Source organism: Polypterus senegalus, chromosome 1 (assembly GCF_016835505.1).
Source record: "Polypterus senegalus isolate Bchr_013 chromosome 1, ASM1683550v1, whole genome shotgun sequence".
Classification (NCBI taxonomy): Eukaryota; Metazoa; Chordata; class Cladistia; order Polypteriformes; family Polypteridae; genus Polypterus; species Polypterus senegalus.
In genome coordinates this window covers 196,781,430-196,802,662 of record NC_053154.1, presented here as the reverse complement: position 1 = coordinate 196,802,662, position 21,233 = coordinate 196,781,430, and the positions used below count along the sequence as shown (strand labels likewise).

The following is a 21,233-nucleotide window of genomic DNA, read 5'->3' as shown; positions in this document are numbered from 1 at the left end:
TGAGGGCTTTGCCTTTTATTAGTATAGATATATATAATATATATGTGTGTATATGTACATAAGTAGATATGTGTATATATATGTTTATATATGTGTGTGTATGTATATATATATATATGTATTTGTGTGTATATGTGTGTGTGTGTGTGTATGTATATGAATGTGTGTATATATAGATTTGTATATATATGTGTATATACAGTATATATATAGATATGTATATGTGCATATATATGTACTTTGTATATACATGTGTGTGTGTGTTCCGTACCGACCCCTACTCTCTCTTCCGTTTCTTTTTCCGGTTTCTCTGTGGTGGCGGCCTGCGCCACCACCAACCTACTCAAAGCACCATGATGCCCCAGCATTGATGGACTAAAAGCCAGAAGTCCACGTGGTCATCATCATCATCAAATCCTTCCGTGAAAACCATAAATACAAAGAGGACTGTTTCATTTATGTTAGGTAGATTGCCCAGAGGGGACTGGGCGGTCTCATGGCCTGGAATCCCTGCAGATTTTATTTTTTTTTCTCCGACCGTCTGGAGTTTTTTTTTTGTTTATCTGTCCCCCCTGGCCATTGGACCTTACTCTTATTTTATGTTAATTAATGTTGACTTATTTTATTTTCTTACTGTGTCTCTTATTTTTCTATTCTTCATTATGTAAAGCACTTGTTGTTGTTATATATATATATGATGTGTATATATATGTTTATGTGTGTGTGTGTGTATATATATATATATATATATATATATACACTCAGCAAAAAAAGAAAAGTCCCTTTTTCAGGACTGTGTATTTCAATAATAATGTTTTAAAAATCCAAATAACTTCAGATAACTACAGATCTTCATTGTAAAGGGTTTAAACAATGTCTTCCATGCATGTTCAATTGACCATAATCAATTAATTAACATGCACCTGTGGAATGGCCGTTAAGACCTTAACAGCTTACAGAAAGTAGGCATTTAAGGTCACAGTTCTAAAAACGCAGGACACTAAAGAGACTTGTCTACTGACTGTGAAAAACACCCAAAGAAAGATGCCCAGGGTCCCTGCTCATCTGCGTGAACGTGCATTAGGCATGCTGCAGGGAGGCATGAGGACTGCTGATGTGGCTAGGGAAATAAATTGCCATGTCCGCACTGTGAGACGCCTAAGACAGCGCTACAGGGAGACAGGAAGGACAGCTGATCATCCTCGCAGTGGAAGACCACGTGTAACAACACCTGCACAGGATCGGTACATCCGAATATCACACCTGCGTGACAGGTACAGGATGGCCACAACAACTGCCCGAGTCACACCAGGAACACACAATCCCTCCATCAGTGCTCAGACTGTCCGCAATAGGCTGAGAGAGGCTGGACTGAGGGCTTGTAGGCCTGTTGTAAGGCAGGTCCTTACCAGACATCACCAGCAACAACGCCGCCTCTGGGCACAAACCCACTTTCGCTGGGCCAAACAGGTGTGGCAAAAAGTGCTCTTCACTGATGAGTCACGGTTTTGTCTCACCAGGGGTGATGGACGGATTCGTGTTTATCGTTGAAGGAATGAGCGTTACACCAAGGCCGGTACCCTGGAGCGGGATCGATTTGGATCAATGGCTAGGGCCATTCCCCCCAGAAATGTCCAGAAACTTGCAGGTGCCTTGGTGGAAGAGTGGGGTAACATCTCACAGCAAGAACTGACAAATCTGGTCCAGTCCATGAGGAGGAGATGCACTGCAGTACTTCAAGCAGCTGGTGGCCACACCAGATACTGACTGGTACTGTTGATTTTGAGCCTCCCTTCATTCAGGGACACATTGTGAAACATTTTTAGTTTAAGTCTTATGGTGTTGACTCTTTTAGTGTTCATACAAATATTTACACATTAAGTTTACTGAAAGTAAAACAGTTGAAAGTCAGAGGACGTTTTTTTTTTTCTGAGTATATATATATATATATATATATATATATATATATATATATATATATATATATATATATATATATATATATATATATATATATATATATATATATATATATAGATATATAGATATATATATATATATTTATATATAGATATAGATCTATCTCTATCTCTATAACAACAACAACAACATTTATTTATATAGCACATTTTCATACAAACAGTAGCTCAAAGTGCTTTACATATTAAAGAATAGAAAAATGAAAGACACAATTATAAAACAAAATAAATCAACATTAACATCGAATAAGAGTAAGGTTCAATGGCCAGGGGACAGAAAAACAAAAACTCCAGACGGCTGGAGAAAAATAAAATCTGTAGGGATTCCAGACCATGAGACCGCCCAGTCCCTCTGGGCATTCTACCTAACATAAATGAAACAGTCCTCTTTGGATTTAGGGTTCTCACGGAAGGGCTTGATGATGATGATGGTCACGTAGACTTCTGCCTTTTAATCCGTCCATCATTGTTGGAGCATCATGAAGCTTTGAGTAGGTGGAGGTGGCGCAGGCCACCACCACAAAGAAAACAGAAAAGAGAGTAGGGGTCAGTACCGATTTTAGAGCCACCATGAATAGTTATTATGATGAATTGAACATACAGAGTATCAGGATTAAGTTAAATTAAGATTAAAATGAAGTTATAAAAGGCCATGTTAAAGTAATGTGTTTTCAGCAGTGTTTTAAAGTGCTCTACTGTATCAGCCTGGCGAATTCCTATTGGCAGGCTATTCCAGATTTTAGGTGCATAGCAGCAGAAGGCCGCCTCACCACTTCTTTTAAGTTTTGTTCTTGGAATTCTAAGGAGACACTCATTTGAGGATCTGAGGTTACGATTTGGAATATAAGGTGTCAGACATTCCGATATATAAGATGGGGCGAGATTATTTAAGGCTTTATAAACCATAAGCAGAATTTTAAAGTCAATTCTGAATGACACAGGTAACCAGTGTAGTGACATTAAAACTGGAGAAATGTGTTCTGATTTTCTTTTCCTAGTTAGGATTCTAGCAGCTGCATTCTGCACTAGTTGCAAACGATTTATATCTTTTTTGGGTAGTCCTGAGAGGAGTGCGTTACAGTAATCTAGTCGACTGAAAACAAACGCGTGAACTAATTTCTCAGCATCTTTCAGTGATATAAGAGGTCTAACTTTACTTATGTTTCTTAAGTGAAAAATGCTGTCCTAATGATCTGATTAATATGTGATTTAAAATTCAGATTACAGTCAACAATCACCCCTAAGCTTTTTACCTCCGTCTTGACTTTTAATCCTAATGTATCCAGTTTATTTCTAATAGCCTCATTGTATCCATTATTGCTGATCACTAAAATTTCAGTTTTCTTTATTTAACTTGAGAAAATTACTATTCATCCATTCTGAGATACAAGTCAGACATTGTGTTAGTGAATCAATAGAATCAGGGTCATCAGGTGCTATTGATAAGTACAGCTGTGTGTCATCAGCATAGCTGTGGTAGCTCACGTTGTGCCCTGAGATAATCTGACCTAACGGAAGCATGTAGATTGAGAATAACAGCGGACCCAGGATAGAGCCTTGTGGAACACCATATTGGATATCATGTGTCTTCGAGTTGTAATTCCCACAACTAACAAAAATTTTCTCCCTGTCAGGTAGGATTCAAACCAATTTAAGACACTGCCAGAGAGGCCCACCCATTGACTAAGGCGATTTCTAAGAATGTTGTGATCAATGGTGTCAAATGCAGCACTCAGATCTAAGAGGATGAGAACAGATAAATGGCCTCTGTCTGCATTTACCCGCAAGTCATTTACTACTTTAACGAGTGCAGTTTCTGTGCTGTGATTTGTTCTAAAACCGACTGAAATTTATCAAGAATAGCATGTTTATTTAGGTGGTCATTTAACTGCATAATGACTGCCTTCTCCAGAACTTTACTTAAGAAGGCAGGTTAGAGATGGGTCTAAAATTTTCAAGAGCTGAGGGTCAAGATTATGTTTCTTAAGTAGGGGTTTAACTACAGCAGTCTTAAGACAGTCTGGGAAGACCCCAGTATCTAGTGACGAATTTACTATGTCAAGAACATTATCAATTAGCACGCCTGATACTTCTTTGAAAAACCTTGTTGGTATCGGGTCAAGGACGCAGGTGGAGGGTTTTAATTGAGAGATTATTTTCTTTAAATCAGGTAAATCTATCCTAGTGAAAGAGTTTAATTTGTTTATAACAGGATGCTGGGGTTTAGGAGGATCCTTAGTGTTGGGGGATATACTATGTTATTTCTAATATCATTAATTTTTGATTGAAAATACAGCGACAGCCTCACAGGTTTCACTGGAAGCACTTAGGAGGCATTCCTTTGAGCTACCTGGGTTTAGTAGGTGATCAATTGTTGAAAATAAGACTCTGGGATTACTAGCATTGTTATTTATAATCTTGAGAAATAGCAGCATCTCTCAAGACGGACAGTGTTATTGTATTCTGTTATTTTGACTTTTAATATTTCATGGTGGATAGTAAGTTTAGTCTTCCTCCATTGACGCTCAGCTCTACGGCATGTTCTCTTTAAATCAGACACTCTTTGGGTCTTCCATGGTATAACAATGCTAGAAGATTTTTTCACTGTCTTTTCAGGTGCAACTATGTCAACAGCAGCTCTCACTTTAGAATTAAATCTTTCCACCTTACTATTTACATTGTCCTCGCTATTATAGCTGGCACTATAAACGGACTGATTGCTTAAAATGTTTGTAAGTTTTAAAGCTGCTGCGAGTCAAAGAAGCGTTTTTTAACAATACGCTTCTCATGAGTGTTTTTTATCATTATTTCTATATTAAAAAGTAGAAGAAATGATCTGTTTTATATCAACTTTCAGTTCTTTAGTCTAACGTATGACCTGCTTTATGTGTAGGCTGATTTATGAGTTGTCTCAAATCAAAAGAATCCAGGAGGTTCATAAATTCTTTTACTTTTAGATCACACTGATTATCTATATGAAAATTAAAGTCGCCAACTATTAGGAGTGTGTCATAGTTAGTAATTAAAATTGACATTAAGTCAGAGAATTCCTCAAAAACGACGTTATATTTAGGAGGTCTATACACGGATAGTACTAGAACTTGAGAATCTCCATGAATAACAACGGCGAGATACTCAAAGGACTTGAACTTACCAAAACTGACATCTTTACATTTTAATCGGCTCGAGTAAATGTTAGCCAATCCGCCCCCCCCTTTTTCCCTGGCGGTTTGCACAAGTAAAACTGTAATCCGGAGGGCAGATTCGATTAAAACTGCCGCGCTGTCTGAACTAAGCCATGTTTCATTTAGTGCAATAAGATCTATTTTTTTCACTAATAAGATCGTTGATAAAAACGTTTTGTTAGTTAAAGCTCTAACATTTAATAGTGCCATATTTAATGTTTCGAGGTGCAGAGATGAGTACTATGTGCGTTATTGATATTTGGAATAGGAACTAAATTATTATTATTAGCGCCGCTCTGTGTGTATTTTTTGTTTAATCTGTGATCTGTTTTTATAGTTTTAATACATTGTTCCTCTAAAATAGTGATTTTAATTAGATTATTGGAGTTTATGCCGTATTTCCTAGGTTTTCTACGTGCATTGAGATTGCTTATTACAGTATTAATGTTGTGCACTTTAACGGAAGACTCTATTAAACATTCATCATGTCCTGGCACAACAGTATTATTTCGAAGGGGTTAAGAGCAGAGATAGATAGTCAAGAAAAACGAATTACCTTCGATATGTTTTCGGAGAGGACCCGGGCGCCAAACTGTTCGGATGCAGGCCATTACGCTTGAAGAGACGCGGCCTTTCCAAAAAGAGATTCCAATTGTTGATGAAACCGACATCCTTCCATAGATAGATAGATTCTATATATATATATATATAAATGAATTTCCACGAAGTAGGATTCTTTATTTATAAATCTAATATTTTCGCAGTTAGAGCATAGAAAACCTGTTTACGACCTTCTAAATACGTTTTTAACATTATTAGAGCCCTCTAGACATGAAATAACACCCTTTAGTCAAAAGATTAAACTGTGCTCCATGACAAGACAGAGATGACAGTTCTTTCTCACAATTAAAAGAATGCAAACTTATCTTCCTCTTCAAAGTGCGCGTAAGGAGCGGAGAATGTCAGAGAGAGAGTAAAGTAAACAATGAAAAATCAATAGGGCTGTTGCGCTTTTAAGTATGCAAGCACCGCATAAAGCAGCGGCAATGAAGGGATCAATGCGAAGGTAGCCTTTCAGCATTTTTTACAGGAGCATCCATATCTTCTAAGCAAACAGCCTCTGTGCAAAAAGCCCCTCTGCTCACATCTCCTCCGTCAAGCGCAGAGAACATCAGAGAGAGAGAGAGAGAGAGAGCGAGATTAAAGCAAACAATCAAAAATCAATAAGTGTGCTTTTGGGCCTTTTCGATAAAGCGGCATTTCTTAGAGGAGCGTCCGTATCCACTAGGCAAACAGCTTCTGTGCAAACAGCACCTCTGCTCACACCCCCTCCGTCAGGCGCAGAGAACAAGCAAACAATCGAGCACCGCGCAGGAGGCATATCTTATAGCATTGAGGAGTTTTAGTTAATATGTAATACGTGCTCTGATTGGGTAGCTTCTAACTGAGGAAGCATGTACCATAAATTAAAAGACCCATTGTCCCCAGAAATCCGCGAATCAGCGAAAAATCCTCAATATACATTTACATATGCTTACATATAAAATCCACGATAGAGCAAAACCGCGAAAGTCAAAGCGCGTTACAGCAAGGGATCACTGTATATAGATATATATAGATATAGATAAATATAGATAGATATAGATATAGATAGATATATATATATAGATAGATATATATATATATATATATATATAGATAGAGAGATAGATATATATATATATATATATATAGAGAGAGATATATATAGAGATATAATGAGATGACAGATGGTATTGTGGGGGATCTCCTTCCAGATCTGGACCAGGGCATCACTGAGCTCCTGGACAGTCTGAGGTGCAACCTGGTGGCATTGGATGGACCAAAACATAATGTCCCAGAGGTGTTCTATTGGATTTAGGTCAGGAAAGTGTGGTGGCCAGTCAATGGTATCAATTCCTTCATCCTCCAGGAACTGCCTGCATACTCTCACCACATGAGGCCAGGAATTGTCGTGCACCAGGAGCAACTGTACCAGCATAGGGTCTGACAATGGGTCCAAGGATTTCATCCTGATACCTAATGGCAGACAAGGTGCCTTTGTCAAGCCTGTAGCGGTCTGTGTGACCCTCCATGGATATGCCTCCCCAGACAATCATTAACCCACCACCAAACTGTTCATGCTGAATAATGTTACAGGCAGCATAATGTTCTCCATGGCTTCTCCAGACCCTTTCACTTCTGTCACGTGCTCAGGGTGAACCTGCTCTCATCTGTAAAAAGCACAGGGCACCAGTGGTGCATCTGCCAATTCTGGTATTCTATGGCGAATGCCAATCGAGCTGCATGCTGCTGTGCAGTGAGCTCAGGGCCCATTAGAGGACATGGGGCCCTTGGGTCACCGTCATGAAGTCTTTCTGGTTGTTTGGTCAGAGACATTCACACCAGTGGCCTGCTGGAGGTCATTTTGTAGGGCTCTGGCAGTGCTCATCCTGTTCCTCCTTGCCCAAAGGAGCAGATACTAGTCCTGCTGATGGGTTATGGACCTTCTATGACCCTCTCCAGCTCTCCTAGAGTAACTGCTTGTCTCCTAGAATGTCCTCCATGCCCTTGAGACTGTGCAGGGAGACACAGCAAACCTTCTGGCAATGACACGTATTGTATGCCATCCTGGAGAAGTTGGACTACCTGTGCAACCTCTGTAGGGTCCAGGTATCGCCTCATTCTACCAGTAGTGACACTGACTGTAGCCAAATGCAAAACTAGTGAAGAAACAGTCAGAAAAGATGAGGAGGGAAAAATGTCAGTGGCCTCCACCTGTTAAACCATTCCTGTTTTGGGGGTCATCTCATTGTTGCCCCTCTAGTGCATCTGTTGTTAATTTCATTAACACCACAGCAGCTGAAACTGATTAACAACCCCCTCAACTACTTAACTGACCAGATTAATATCCCATAAGTTTCATTGACTTTATGGTATACTCTGATTAAAAAGTGTTCCTTTAATTCTTTTGAGAATTAGGTAGATCTAAGATCTTTTAGATCTTAGGTAAGATTGCAAGCTATCACAGAGCACACAAAAACTATAATATTTTAGAATAAAGGCTGGGCGAATAAGTCACCTCCAAAATAAAAATTCAACTAGAATACAAGTGCTCCAAAAAGAGAGTTCATACACCTACATTCTATCCAGAAAAAGACTCCAAATAAAAATTTTATTTTCCAGACACGTTATGCTGCAGATCATTTGTACTTTGCACATCACTTCCAGTGTTCTTACAATTTTTAATTGTTAGTTTAAACAGATGTTTCCACTCTTCTCTGCTTTTTGGTTAAAGGATGTACTAACAAACAGTCTAAAGCCTTCTCCAGTAAACTAGAAACATCACTGTGCTCTACTGCTGTTCTACATTTTCCTTTTATTATTATAACGGCTTTAAAAATTGCCATGTTCAAACAGTATTTTCAGGAAAGCACACAGTTACTTCAAACAACACGTGTGTTTTGGAGGTTACTGGCGTCACATACAACTCCTTAAACAAAGGCAAGATGAAAAATTAAAATTGCAAGTGTTACATTTTTACTGAATCTCTATAGGGGGAAAAGAATCCTGTTTAGTTTACAATAATCCTATGGTGTTATTGGGCTGCTCTGCACACTTAATCTACCTTCCAGGAGCAGTTTTTTTTTTTTTTAAACTCTATATATATATATACTTTTTTTTGGTATGTCATACACTGTACTATAACCTACACTTCTTGTGATTTGCTTTAAAATTTTGTTATGCATTTTTTACTGAGCAGCAGAATTTTTTATTTGCTGTTAATGAAAGTGAATTCTTTTGAGCAGTATATATCTATATATATATATATATATATATATATATATCTATATACACACGTATGTGCTCGCGCGAGAGAGAGAGAGAACCATCAGCTCAGTTGTGATCACATGATGCTCAGCGGACAAAGCATATCCATACTACTCGTATTGCAAGATCTCGCTCATTTATCAAGTCAAAATTTATTAAAAATTTTAGCTCGTCTTGCAAAACACTCATAAACCAAGTTACTCGCAAACTAAGTTTCCACTGTAAACCAATTAAACAGACAAAAACACACAGGTGAAGTAAACAAAACCTCAACTACTAAAAGAAAACAAGCAGTGCTTCCCTAAATGCTGTTTAGTTGAAACTAGCATAAAAAGATCATGACTGGCATATAATAATGACTTTATTCAGCCATTATCTCATATTTATTACCTAAAGCTCTATTACATTTTGAGGTGCAAGGAATACCACGGCTTACTCTGTTTAAATTAATTAAGGTAGGAGCACCTCTTAGGTAAGATTGCAAGCTATCACAGAGCACACAAAAACTATAATATTTTAGAATAAAGGCTGGGAGAATAAGTCACCTCTAAAATAAAAATTCAACTAGAATCCAAGTGCTCCAAAAAGAGAGTTCATACACCTACATTCTATCCAGAAAAAGACTCCAAATAGAAATTTTATGGATGCTTTGAAAAAAGCACTACAAGAATACAGAAAATGAAAAAAAAGTCTTCTAAAACTTTTCTATTTGGACCGCTTTATGCATATGCAGATATTACACACATCAGAATCATAAAAGATACTTCTAAGATTTTAAGGCTGGCCACTGTCATGTGAGTTTCAGTTTTCCATTCTAGCTGAGCCCACTACTATTTATTTAAACCTTTGTACTCAGTCCTAAGTGATCAGCATAAGCAAGCTAAACAAAGGACACAAGAAACAAATATCTCTAAGCTGATTCCAGATAAAAAGACAGAATTCTACTACAGCTTTGTTCACTTTTGAGATAAACAATGTTTGTATTTATTTTGCCATGTTTTATACTACTGGTAGAAACGAAGACCCAAATAATGACTGGATGATGAAAAGAAATTGTAAATTGTACATCTGAATGAGAGAAAAAGTGAGGACACTGAATTTCTGAGACAGAGAAAAGAGATATATGGCTAACTTTACAATGCCACATTCGCTGTGCAAGCTCACCAGAACCTTCAGAGAACTCCCAACACTTTCTCTGCGTATATCTGACACTTTTTCAGTTTTCCGAGCCTGCCTGCCAAATAAAACGAAGAAAAATAGATCTGCACCACATGGAGTAGCATGAACGGATGGTGCTGCAAAACACAGAGATTCACCCTTTAACACAGTCTTTTTATATTCAACAGTACAGATTAAATCTAAACAATTATCTAGGAAAAGAAATGCACAATAGCTGTATTTTTTAGATACCAGGCTCCATGTGCTAAAGCTGGACTGATGCCAGAGGTAAAGGGAGAATAGCCTTTAAGAAGGGAACTGACAGACTTAAAACAAATTAGCACCACAATTCCTTTGTTGCATAGTTTAATGGCTAACAATTCAAATAGTCTTTACATTATTTAGTACATTACAAACAGTAGCTTTAAAAATAACCAAGTATTTTTTACACATTATATAGAGAAGGCCACATTTATAATCATATTATTGCATCATGTTTTTATTATGAATTTTCTTCATTAAAATTGAACACACACCTAAGAGGGATTATTACTGATACATACACAGAAAATCCACTGTTTAGTTTTTGCATTATTATCATCCTCTCTTCACATTACTGCTTAATGAGGGCATCTTTAGCAACAAGCTCTTTTTTGTAGACTTTCTGGACAAGTCAGTTTTGCTCAATGGGCTGATAAACATTTCTGCTCTTGTTCCATGTATTGTGTGCCATTCGATACTGTTTTTGAGCTTGAAGTCAATCTTTACAGTTCGTGTCTTCTATTTAAGTCATTCATGATTTTTGATATTTCAAAGAGGAAACAGGTGGACAAATGAACACCCAAGCCTCACCTATCATTGGTAAGCCCATACCAAATAGGTTGACCCATATGTATGTGACTGAGAAGCTTGTCTTTTACTTTAAGAATTACATTGCATTTTTGAGTTACGTATTTTGTGTAGCTTTTCAATATAAAGCCATACTGAAATGTGTAGGATAAATTTCAACTTGATGACCATCTAAGGATCAGAAGATTTTAAAAGTTTCAACTATTTGTTGACATTGTGAAACTCCATTAACCCTTTCCTAGCTCGGAGTATGCCAGAGCCTTTCACCTTCAGGAACATAGCAGAAAACAGAAGTAGACAAAATGCCAGGACACAGCAGGACTACACATGCAAACACCAACACAGAATTTAGAAACAACAGTAAATCTAACATGCCTGTATTTAGGGGGATGAAATAAAAAAAAAACATAGACATGTGGATTAGGGCTGTCAGAACGAACAACATTATTCAAACAGAATTCAAATCTATATATAAAAAAAAATTCCTTTGAAGGCAAACACTGACATTCAAATGAATAAAAGACAAAAGATCTTTTTTTTAAAAAAAAACTCACAATAATTTTGGCTTCATGTTACTCCAGACACGTTATGCTGCAGATCGTTTGTACTTTGCACATCACTTCCAGTGTTCTTACAATTTTTAATTGTTAGTTTAAACAGATGTTTCCACTCTTCTCTGCTTTTTGGTTAAAGGATGTACTAACAAACAGTCTAAAGCCTTCTCCAGTAAACTAGAAACATCACTGTGCTCTACTGCTGTTCTACATTTTCCTTTTATTATTATAACGGCTTTAAAAATTGCCATGTTCAAACAGTATTTTCAGGAAAGCACACAGTTACTTCAAACAACACGTGTGTTTTGGAGGTTACTGGCGTCACATACAACTCCTTAAACAAAGGCAAGATGAAAAATTAAAATTGCAAGTGTTACATTTTTACTGAATCTCTATAGGGGGAAAAGAATCCTGTTTAGTTTACAATTATCCTATGGTGTTATTGGGCTGCTCTGCACACTTAATCTACCTTCCAGAAGCAGTTTTTTTTTTTACTCTATATATATATATACTTTTTTTTGGTATGTCATACACTGTACTATAACCTACACTTCTTGTGATTTGCTTTAAAATTTTGTTATGCATTTTTTACTGAGCAGCAGAATTTTTTATTTGCTGTTAATGAAAGTGAATGCTAAATAAAATATATAACAAGGAGGAAATACTTAAAAATTATCACAATGCAACATTTGGCACTTTCAGTAACTCCTTTTGTGTAACACGAATAGATTGACCGTGTCACAATTTATATAAAATATAAATTGGCACTGACTTCATGTCTTTTGCACCAGCAGAAAAGCACACAGTGGAGATTAGGACTGGAGGTGGGGACAGGGTGCACTGACCAAAATGACAAGTGCATTTAATGTGTTTAAGTAATCAGAAGCGATTTAGTATGGGTTCCATATATGCCTTACAGGCATGTGAAGTGTCTCAGTTACACTTTTCTCTTTGATGATGTCACTTTCCACATACAGAAAATTATTTTTGTGGAGAAGCTTCAGTGCACAAGTCATAAGTGCTGCCATTTGTCACATTGCAAGCAAAAAGGCAAAAATAATAATAATGAGGCACACAAATGCAAGTTAAATACAAACATACTTGTAGTAGGACTTAGAACTTTTAACCTAGTTCAGATATATTCAAATAGTCACTAATTTTGAGTGAGTATTCAAGCCCTGATTTTGGTACAATGACAGCCGTGATGTGGATAGCATAGAAAATCCACACAATGAACAACTGGGTACAACATTCAAGTTCAGTGCAATGGATCCAGAGGGCAACAACATTAACCATTGCCCCTTAATGTAGTCCTAAATCTTTGGCAAATCCAAAAAGTAAACCTGACTATGCTGAACTGCTCTGTTTTTGCAAAAAATTATAAAGTCAAAGATCACAGCATCAATCTACTGTACATGCCAACACCAGAACTACAATCCACCTTTTCACAAATCACACTATTACTCTGCATAGCTTGAAAATACTTTGTCTGGATTAATACGGGTCAAAGTAGGCTGGAGACAACCAACTCATTAACTTGATTTATCAAACAAAAAAGACCTGTGGGTATGAATGAAGGAGAATGTAAAAATGGACAAGACTAACTTCATTGTGCATACATTCTCCCAGCTTACATGTCTTTGCATCCTTCATCATAGGTGCTAGCTACTTTTAGCACGACAAGTCAAACCATTTACATAATACAAAGTTTGAAATATACAGTAACACCAAAACAAGTATGCAACTGTGTTGAAAAAAAAATGTAAATTCAGGTTGGACTGCTATGGTGATCAGATATATTTTGATAACATCACCCTCATTATACAAATATATATACAAAAATTCTACTACCACACCTTTCCGGAAGTCAGCAAAATTCTTTTAAGTCATAATATTCAAACTGTAATTGGAGCCCTTCTCTTTAGTAAAACTTACTACAAAACATAAACATTTAATCATGAACAGGGTGGCACAATAGTAAGATAGGTAATACTGTCAACTCATGGATCCAACATGCTGGCTTTAAATCCCACACACAACAAGCAATTATTCAGGTGAAGTTTTCATGACCTCCCCACATCTATGTAGGCTGTCCTGCAGGAATAGGTACTCTGGGTTTTCCAGCCACAAAATCTAACATGCAAGATTCTGGGTAACTAGCCCTTTATAAATGTGGGTGGATATGCGTGCGAGTGGAACCTACAATGGACTAATGCCTTCTCAAGGGTCGTTAACTGTCTTGTGCGAAATACTGTTGGGCTAGGCTCTGTTACTCTGTAACCCTAAAATAGATTAAGGTGTTTTAGAATCTTGAATTAATTTTAAGGTTAACATGAGTTTTGACATTTACTTAATTTTTTGATATATTATTCAGCAAAGCGCTTGTCATACTGTGCAAATAATGAACCTACAATGAAATGTCCATTTTATCTTGTACTATAATCTGATGTGCAAAAAGAAAGTTTATTTTCATAATGTGCTGTAATCTGTAAATTACTAAATAAAACCAAGAATGATTAAAAAGCTATAATTAGCATATTGTCATTTGCTCGGACTGCACTTGTACAGTGCAGATAAGACTTCAGACTTCTGGGCCGAAAACATGAGTTCTTCAATGTAACAAACTATTAAAATGCTGCAAAATGAGAATAGTCTGGAAAGAGAAACTCACCTGTGCAAGTCTGAAGATACACTTGGACTGCTAATCTAGATAAATAGATCATACTCGCCTTCTATTACAATTAATCCATATTTCTTCCTGTACTAAAATGACGAAGGACACTTGAAAATTACAACATAATTTTATTTTAATGCAACAGAATAGCAAGTAAACTATTAAATGAGCATCAGGTAATGTGTGTCACTGCATGTAGCAACTGTGGTTTTCCAGTTATAGAAAAGGGAACTATGATCATCATTGTTTTACAGTAGCTTTATTAGTTTCCTTAGAAGGTGCAAAACACACCTCTTTACTACAGCAGCCTGTGTAATTTGCCTTTATATCTCTTGCCTTCTCTTTTCACAATGGAAAGAGGAACACAATCCCTGTTTTGTGGAGAGTGCGTACATACAAAGTTTCAAAATCATTGTCTTGGGATTCTTGGGTAAAAACTTCCCCTATTTAACCACACCTAAAAACACACCCCTAACAGTGTCACACTCTCATCTGGTGCCAAAAATGTAAAATGTCTCTCTTCCATCCAGCCTCCTTTTTCAAGTTCTGAGAAAACTGATTAAACTGATACTTTATTTTACTCCTTTCACTCTACAGGCATCACTATAACAAACTAAAGCAAGCAGCGCTACAATACAAGAGAGAGGCTTAATCCAAAAGACTGTTTCAGTGCCAGTTTAGTTTAACACATCCATTGCAACTACCATTATGATAGAAAAAACAAGATGTCTTAAAGAACTTAAAGCAGATCCTGGCTCGAGACTGGGACTGATAAAGCTTCATAAACACATGCAGAACATCACTGCTTAAAAGGTGTGGAGAGCCATCTATTTTTAATGCTCATCTGTTAAAAAAACAAAGATACACAACAATACCAAAGTTATGAAAGTCTACTGCATCACTAGGACATATAAACCAATCCTGTGTGTGTATGTGCAAGAGCTTTCTCTTACTGTGCTCCACAAATTTGGAATTCTGTCCCTGCTCATATCCTCCAACTAGATTCAATAACAAAATTTAAAACTATTCTTAAAACACACCTCTTCAAATTTGCATATCAAACACGACTTTATTATTTGTCAAAGAATTTGTTTTAAATGCGTTACTTCTTTCTTGCTGTATTGCTGTTGATTTTATTTTTATCAGTTCCTACTTATATTTTATTGTTGTTTAATTCTTTGTAAGGTGACCTTGAGTGTTTAAAAAGGCGCCTAATAAATAAAATGTATTAATATTATGATTTATTATCCGAGTGGCCATTTAAGACTTTATTTAAAATAGTGTCATCGACAGAGTTCATTTCTAAGGCACTTCAAATTCTCTCCCTGCTCATATAAAAGTATATAATAGCTAATAATAATAATAACAATAAAAAACAATAATGAATGAGAAGGCTATCACATTCAAATGAGCTCACCATACTAATTTTGCATCATGAAGCAATGTGTCTGCAAAAAAGAAAAAAAGTATTCTTTAGATGGAGAGGAGGCATACTTTGGCATCAGTGTTCAGATATTCTGTGATAAGATTTCACTTTATTCATACCAAAGGTTCCAGTGAGTTTCATGAAAATACACTTCACACAATTACACTGCCAGCAGTCTCTTGAGAGGAATTTAAAATTTCAAAGACTTAATGCTTCTTAAGTAATTAAATTATAGCTTGAATCAAGGACAGGACGAACATAATTAAACAGGCTTTCACATGAGAAATAGTAATTTTATGTTTGGGGTGGGCTATAATTTTTGTGGAAAAATTGATTATAAGGTTGTTGTGGTGTGATATTTTTTTCTAAATGGAAAATAAAAAGACTGTAAATGGGACAACTCTTAAACCAGTTACCCTTTACTATAAAGAAAGGGACCTAAAATAAACCTTCAGTTCTTTACCTATTAAAAAGCAGTATGATTATTAGCTGGCAAAAATAGCATTAGTCCTTTTTTGATAAATATACACTAACACATTATCTTTAAAAACAGCATAGGGTAAAAGCTGTCAACAATAATGTGAACAGTCTGTCAAAGTAAAAATTTTATCAGATAATGAATGTGTTGGGATAGAAAGAGAGAAATGTCATGAAAGTAGTAACAAAGTACTTTGTTTATATTGAAAACTAAAAACAAGGTAATAATCCATGATTCTTCTGAATGTGCCATATTTCAATCTCCTCTCTACCCACTCCAAGTCTTGAAAGAACAGTGAAGTTTTTACAGATTGACCAGTACAATATTTAATTTACTACATATCATAAAACATTCCCAATCATTAATAAATAATTCCCAAGTTTAAGGGTATACATTTCAGACTTGGTCAGAGGTACACTTTTGTACATAGCAAAAGATGGAGTCTTAAATAAATAAGTAAAATGGGCTGCATGGTGCTTGAACAGAAATCAATACTTGCGAGTGACTAGTGATCCATACACGTTCTCTTTGCTGCAGACATAGTCTACATTTTCAGACGGTCTGACAAGAAAACTTTGTTGACAATGACACTGAATAAAGTAATGAAAATACAAGGCAAAGAAATCACAGAGATAGATGCATTTCTAACCTAGAGCAGGCTGCTGCCTTCTACCCATTGCTTTAGGAGTAGGTTCGAGGTGTGGCTCCCCATGACACTGTGCTAGATAACACAGTTAATTTAAAATACATCAGTCACATGAAAAAAAAATCACTTCTGGAATGGGAACTTGACTGCCAAGCAAAAACATTTAATGACTAGATCGTTTTAGCCTGCAGTATTATACACAATGTTTCCCAATGTCTTAAGGAATCGGACAGAAATCAAAAGAATCTTCTATGCATGAGAAACAAAAGATCCCATGACTTAAGTGTGACTACTGGTATTACATTACAGCAAGACCATGTTGATTTTATTTAGAAATGAATACCAAACAATTACCATGAAAGATATATATTTCAAGTTTTTTGTTCTCATATCAGTTTGTTAAAGTAACTGCACTGGTTTTGCGAATAGCATATTATGTGGCAAATCCCCATTGTTCTACTTTTGAAGAAAAAAAAAAACTGCATGAAGTCTCATGAACAGCCGGGACCTGCAGGGCAACTAAATATTTTGTTTCTGCTATAGCCTCCCACCACCCCCTTTTCCAGCTACATATGCATTTGATTTTCTCTTACCCAGGATGCTCAGCTGGTGTTCCTTAGCCTTTACATGAATTAAAGGATATACTGCCTTTGTCAACAAGGGGAATGAGATATCTGGAACGTTGCCTTTCTAGGGATTTATTTTATTTTATATATAAAAATGTTTTAAACTGATAATGACCTTTGACTAAATACACAGTGAATTGTATATAACAACTGCCTCACACTCCAGTTTTTTTACCTAATTACTGTGAATGTATATGTTCTCCTTGCTATAGTACCTTCCCATGTTCCAAGCACATGTACGCAAGGCTTGCCGACAGAGAAATTGTGAGTACAGATTTCTATCTGAACATACCCAGTGATGGACTGGGGCACCAGCCAGAATTACAATCTGGTTTTTGCCTGACTTTAGTGTACAGGCTTCGGGCTAACAGTAACTCAAAAAAAAAAAGGATGTTTAGGTGAATTCAAAAAGTGGATGGATGAGTGAATGGGAGAATACTCCACTTTCAAATTGAAAACTTATTTTCTGAATGTGTAATCCTAGCTTCTATGTGAATGTCTGGGTATCTCAGTTTATAAGCCTTGCACATACTGGCAGCAATGCAGGCGAGATAATCAGATTTTTTTTTTAATCACACGCCTTCACTATAACCAAAAAAAAGGGCAAAATACACTTGTGCGTTACCATGCACCTTAAAGGCATAAACAAACACTTCTGCATACTGCGCCTACAGTGCTTTATGACTCACTGCAAAATGGTTACTTTCGCCCAAAAGGTGTAACAAGTTCATACACTGTTGAGAATGTGAAAAAGCACTGTTTAATCTCAAAACACCAATGTTAGTCCAATTTCTTAATGTACAGTTGAAAATTAGTAATATAAAAGTAAAATAAATTTAAAAGGTCTAGATGCATTATAAATTACCGGTCACCTTAAAATCCATCTGACTTTGTTGACAACAATGTTTTTTTTAAATGCAACAAGGTCTAACAGCAGGGTCAGAGACACTCCTGCCTCAAGACTTAAGCTGTTGATCCTGCTTAAACAGCAGCTCACACCATATTCCCCACCAAAAGAATAGTGGACTGTCCAGCTATATGAATCTTCCTACCTCTTTATAATATGCCAGAAAAACCAACATGTTTTTGAAGACTTAAGTATAAAATATGAAAACATATATGCCCATTCAGAAATTAACGCCAAATATTTTAGACAAGCACTGCAATAATTACCTCACTAAAGACATTTTTAGGGGCAGCAAGGCTTTCTTAAAAGTTTACCTATACTTTACATTTGATATCCACTTAAGCATCTGTTATATTGACTGCATTAGGTATAAAATAATAAGGGGCATAGAGTTAAAAAAGAATGCACAAAGAAAAAGGAAGAAATTAAGTCTCCAGACTGGTGAAAGGCACCCAAACATAATCGAAACATAATTGCCAGACTTGCAGATGAAACAAAAAGGAAGCAAGGAGAACAACATATATTTTGAAATACCAATAAAACCAGAAGTTCTGCAAAATGGGGGCTAGAGTTTACAGTTGGTCACATAGATCATAGAGGCACAGGCGTTGCTCTCTAAATTAAGGTGTGGTGGGTGGTAATCTCTTAAGAAATACTTAGCCAGATTTGCAATGTGAATGAGCCAGCTACTCACAAAGTGAATGAACACACATTCATCTCTCAGTGTCTGGCAGAATGTCCAGAGACAGCAGTCAAATACTGTGTAGTGAAATTACATAAAGAGTTCATATCTTAAATGGGGAGAACACTCTGAATAAAAATAATATTCAAGCAGTCAATATTACCAGTCAGGCTCTGATCACTTTTGTTGTGACATGTTTCATCTGACCGATTAGTTACAAGGTTCAAGTTTAAAAACAAGACTACAAAGCAAGATCTATGGCAAACTAGAGATCACCTTACTGGCAACAAAGGAGACTTGCCTATTTCATATACATGAACAGAATCTGCCCATGACAAAATAAGTTTACAATACTAATGGATCGAGTGATAGCATTAAGTTTTTAAGATGACATTATTCTGCCCCGCTCAACCCTCAATTACAGGTCTCTCAGGCTAGGATCAAAACAGCACTACATGCCTCTTCAGAATATTGTTTAGCTGATAGTCACATCCCGAATATACTTGCTGACCTATCACTGCATTTAAAAGTTGCGAAAAAGTTAAAAAGTCGACCCAAGTAATATGACAAATTTTGTGTTCCAGGTTCTGTATTCGTTCCTATACACACAGAAAGCGAAAAATGAATCCCCAGAACATTACTTAATTTTCGAACATAATTTGGGAAAAACAGGATGATCCAATGCCAACATCTGAATATTCCACGATCCCCACCCTTATTGCCATTGTGAAGGAACTGGCAGATAAAAAGGCGAATTCAAAGAACCTCCCGAAATTTGACACACACCAATGGTAATATGTACTTGTTGCTACGGGGCTGTCAGCCCCAAAAGAGTCGTAAAGTTGACGGTTTAGAAAACGCACCTACCACTTCTCGAGGTATGCTAGATTCTGGACAGTTCACACGTGGTCACGTGCTTGCGGCGAAAACAAGTGAACCATCGAGCATTTTGAAGTCATATTTATTGAACAGGGCACCGGCGTCTAATAAATGCGGCTTTTTCGTCCTTTACATTTACTCCTACTATGTAAATAGGATGCAACTAAAGAAAAACACAATTCCATTTAATTATCGCTCCTGATGAACTATACACATTAAAATAGAAGAATAGGAGAGATATGTCATGGTTACTGTACCTGAATCTGGGGGAGTCCTTCAGGCACTCCTCGAAATCTACCATCACCTTCATTTTATTAATTATTTAAAAAAAACACAAGAAAAAAAGAACAGCTGAACGTCGAACGAAAGCGTTCTCGAGGGAAAAAAGAATGCTATTATATTCCTAAAAATGTACGCTTGGAATGAATAAAAGTCAGTCCATAAAAAAGAATGGAATGCAACTAATTAAATTAAAATCGTAACACTGAGTCCGGTCATCGCAACGCTGTGCGCGTCGTGAGCTGCTTCCCTATGCTCGACCAAGGAGACAACCTGACGGCCAGACGTACTGACCAATGAGAGAATAAGTTTTGATTTGGAAATGAGTCGCTATGACCAATCGGAGCACGAGGTTTTGGACAGAAAGGCGTAGTTCTTTCTGGCTTCTTGGCTTCCCGGATCAGCGACGGGCGGGGAATTAAAGGGAGGGAGGCGATTCGTATTTAAAGGGAAAGATTAGTTATCATAAAGAGGACTTTTTCTCTCAAATATTCTTCTTTTAAGACCGCGTACACATTACTTAATAAGAAGGTACAAGCTTAGGGTCCCAGATATTTATTTCTCATCCATTCATTCATTTTCTTAACCAGCTTATCCAGGGATAAGAAGCTGGAGGCAATCCTCGCAATCTTAGAGTGCAAGGCATGGAGAATACTTGGACAGGGAGCCAGGAAGGGTGATAACACGTATTTGGCATTTTTTCAGTAATATTAATCCACCTAACTAGCATGTATTTGGACTGTGGGAGGAAATGCACTAACAAGTGGGGAGAACATGCAAACTCCATGCATGGAGCACTCAGGAGGTGAAAGCTGGTCTCCATATTGTAAGGCATTAGTGCTACCACTGCTTCCATGTGCCACGATTTTTCATTCTGTATAAAACATTACATTCAGGAAGGCTAAAGTGCATTACAATCCTTAAGGCTATGGAGCTGTTCTCTGATCCCATAAATCATTTCATTCTACTCAATAACATTATTGTAACTGTTGTCTGATACCGTGCTGCTTTGTGACTTCAAATCTGAGGTAAATTCTCAATAGGCTGGTATTGCATCTTGTA

The 21,233-nt window shown here is 36.7% G+C and overlaps 1 protein-coding gene across 5 annotated transcripts in view; it reads right to left on the bottom strand.

Annotated features, from left to right (window-relative positions):
* Positions 1 to 20,443, bottom strand: part of LOC120537426 (arf-GAP with coiled-coil, ANK repeat and PH domain-containing protein 2-like) — a 177,621-nt gene extending 157,178 nt beyond the window's left edge. For all 5 annotated transcript variants that reach the window (XM_039766354.1, XM_039766374.1, XM_039766363.1 and 2 more), the window contains exon 1: positions 20,150 to 20,443. In XM_039766354.1, the coding sequence (XP_039622288.1) occupies positions 20,150 to 20,202 (53 nt within the window). In that variant the 5' untranslated portion in view covers positions 20,203 to 20,443. The remainder of the gene's footprint in view (positions 1 to 20,149) is intronic.
* Between the last annotated feature and the right edge of the window lie 790 nt (positions 20,444 to 21,233).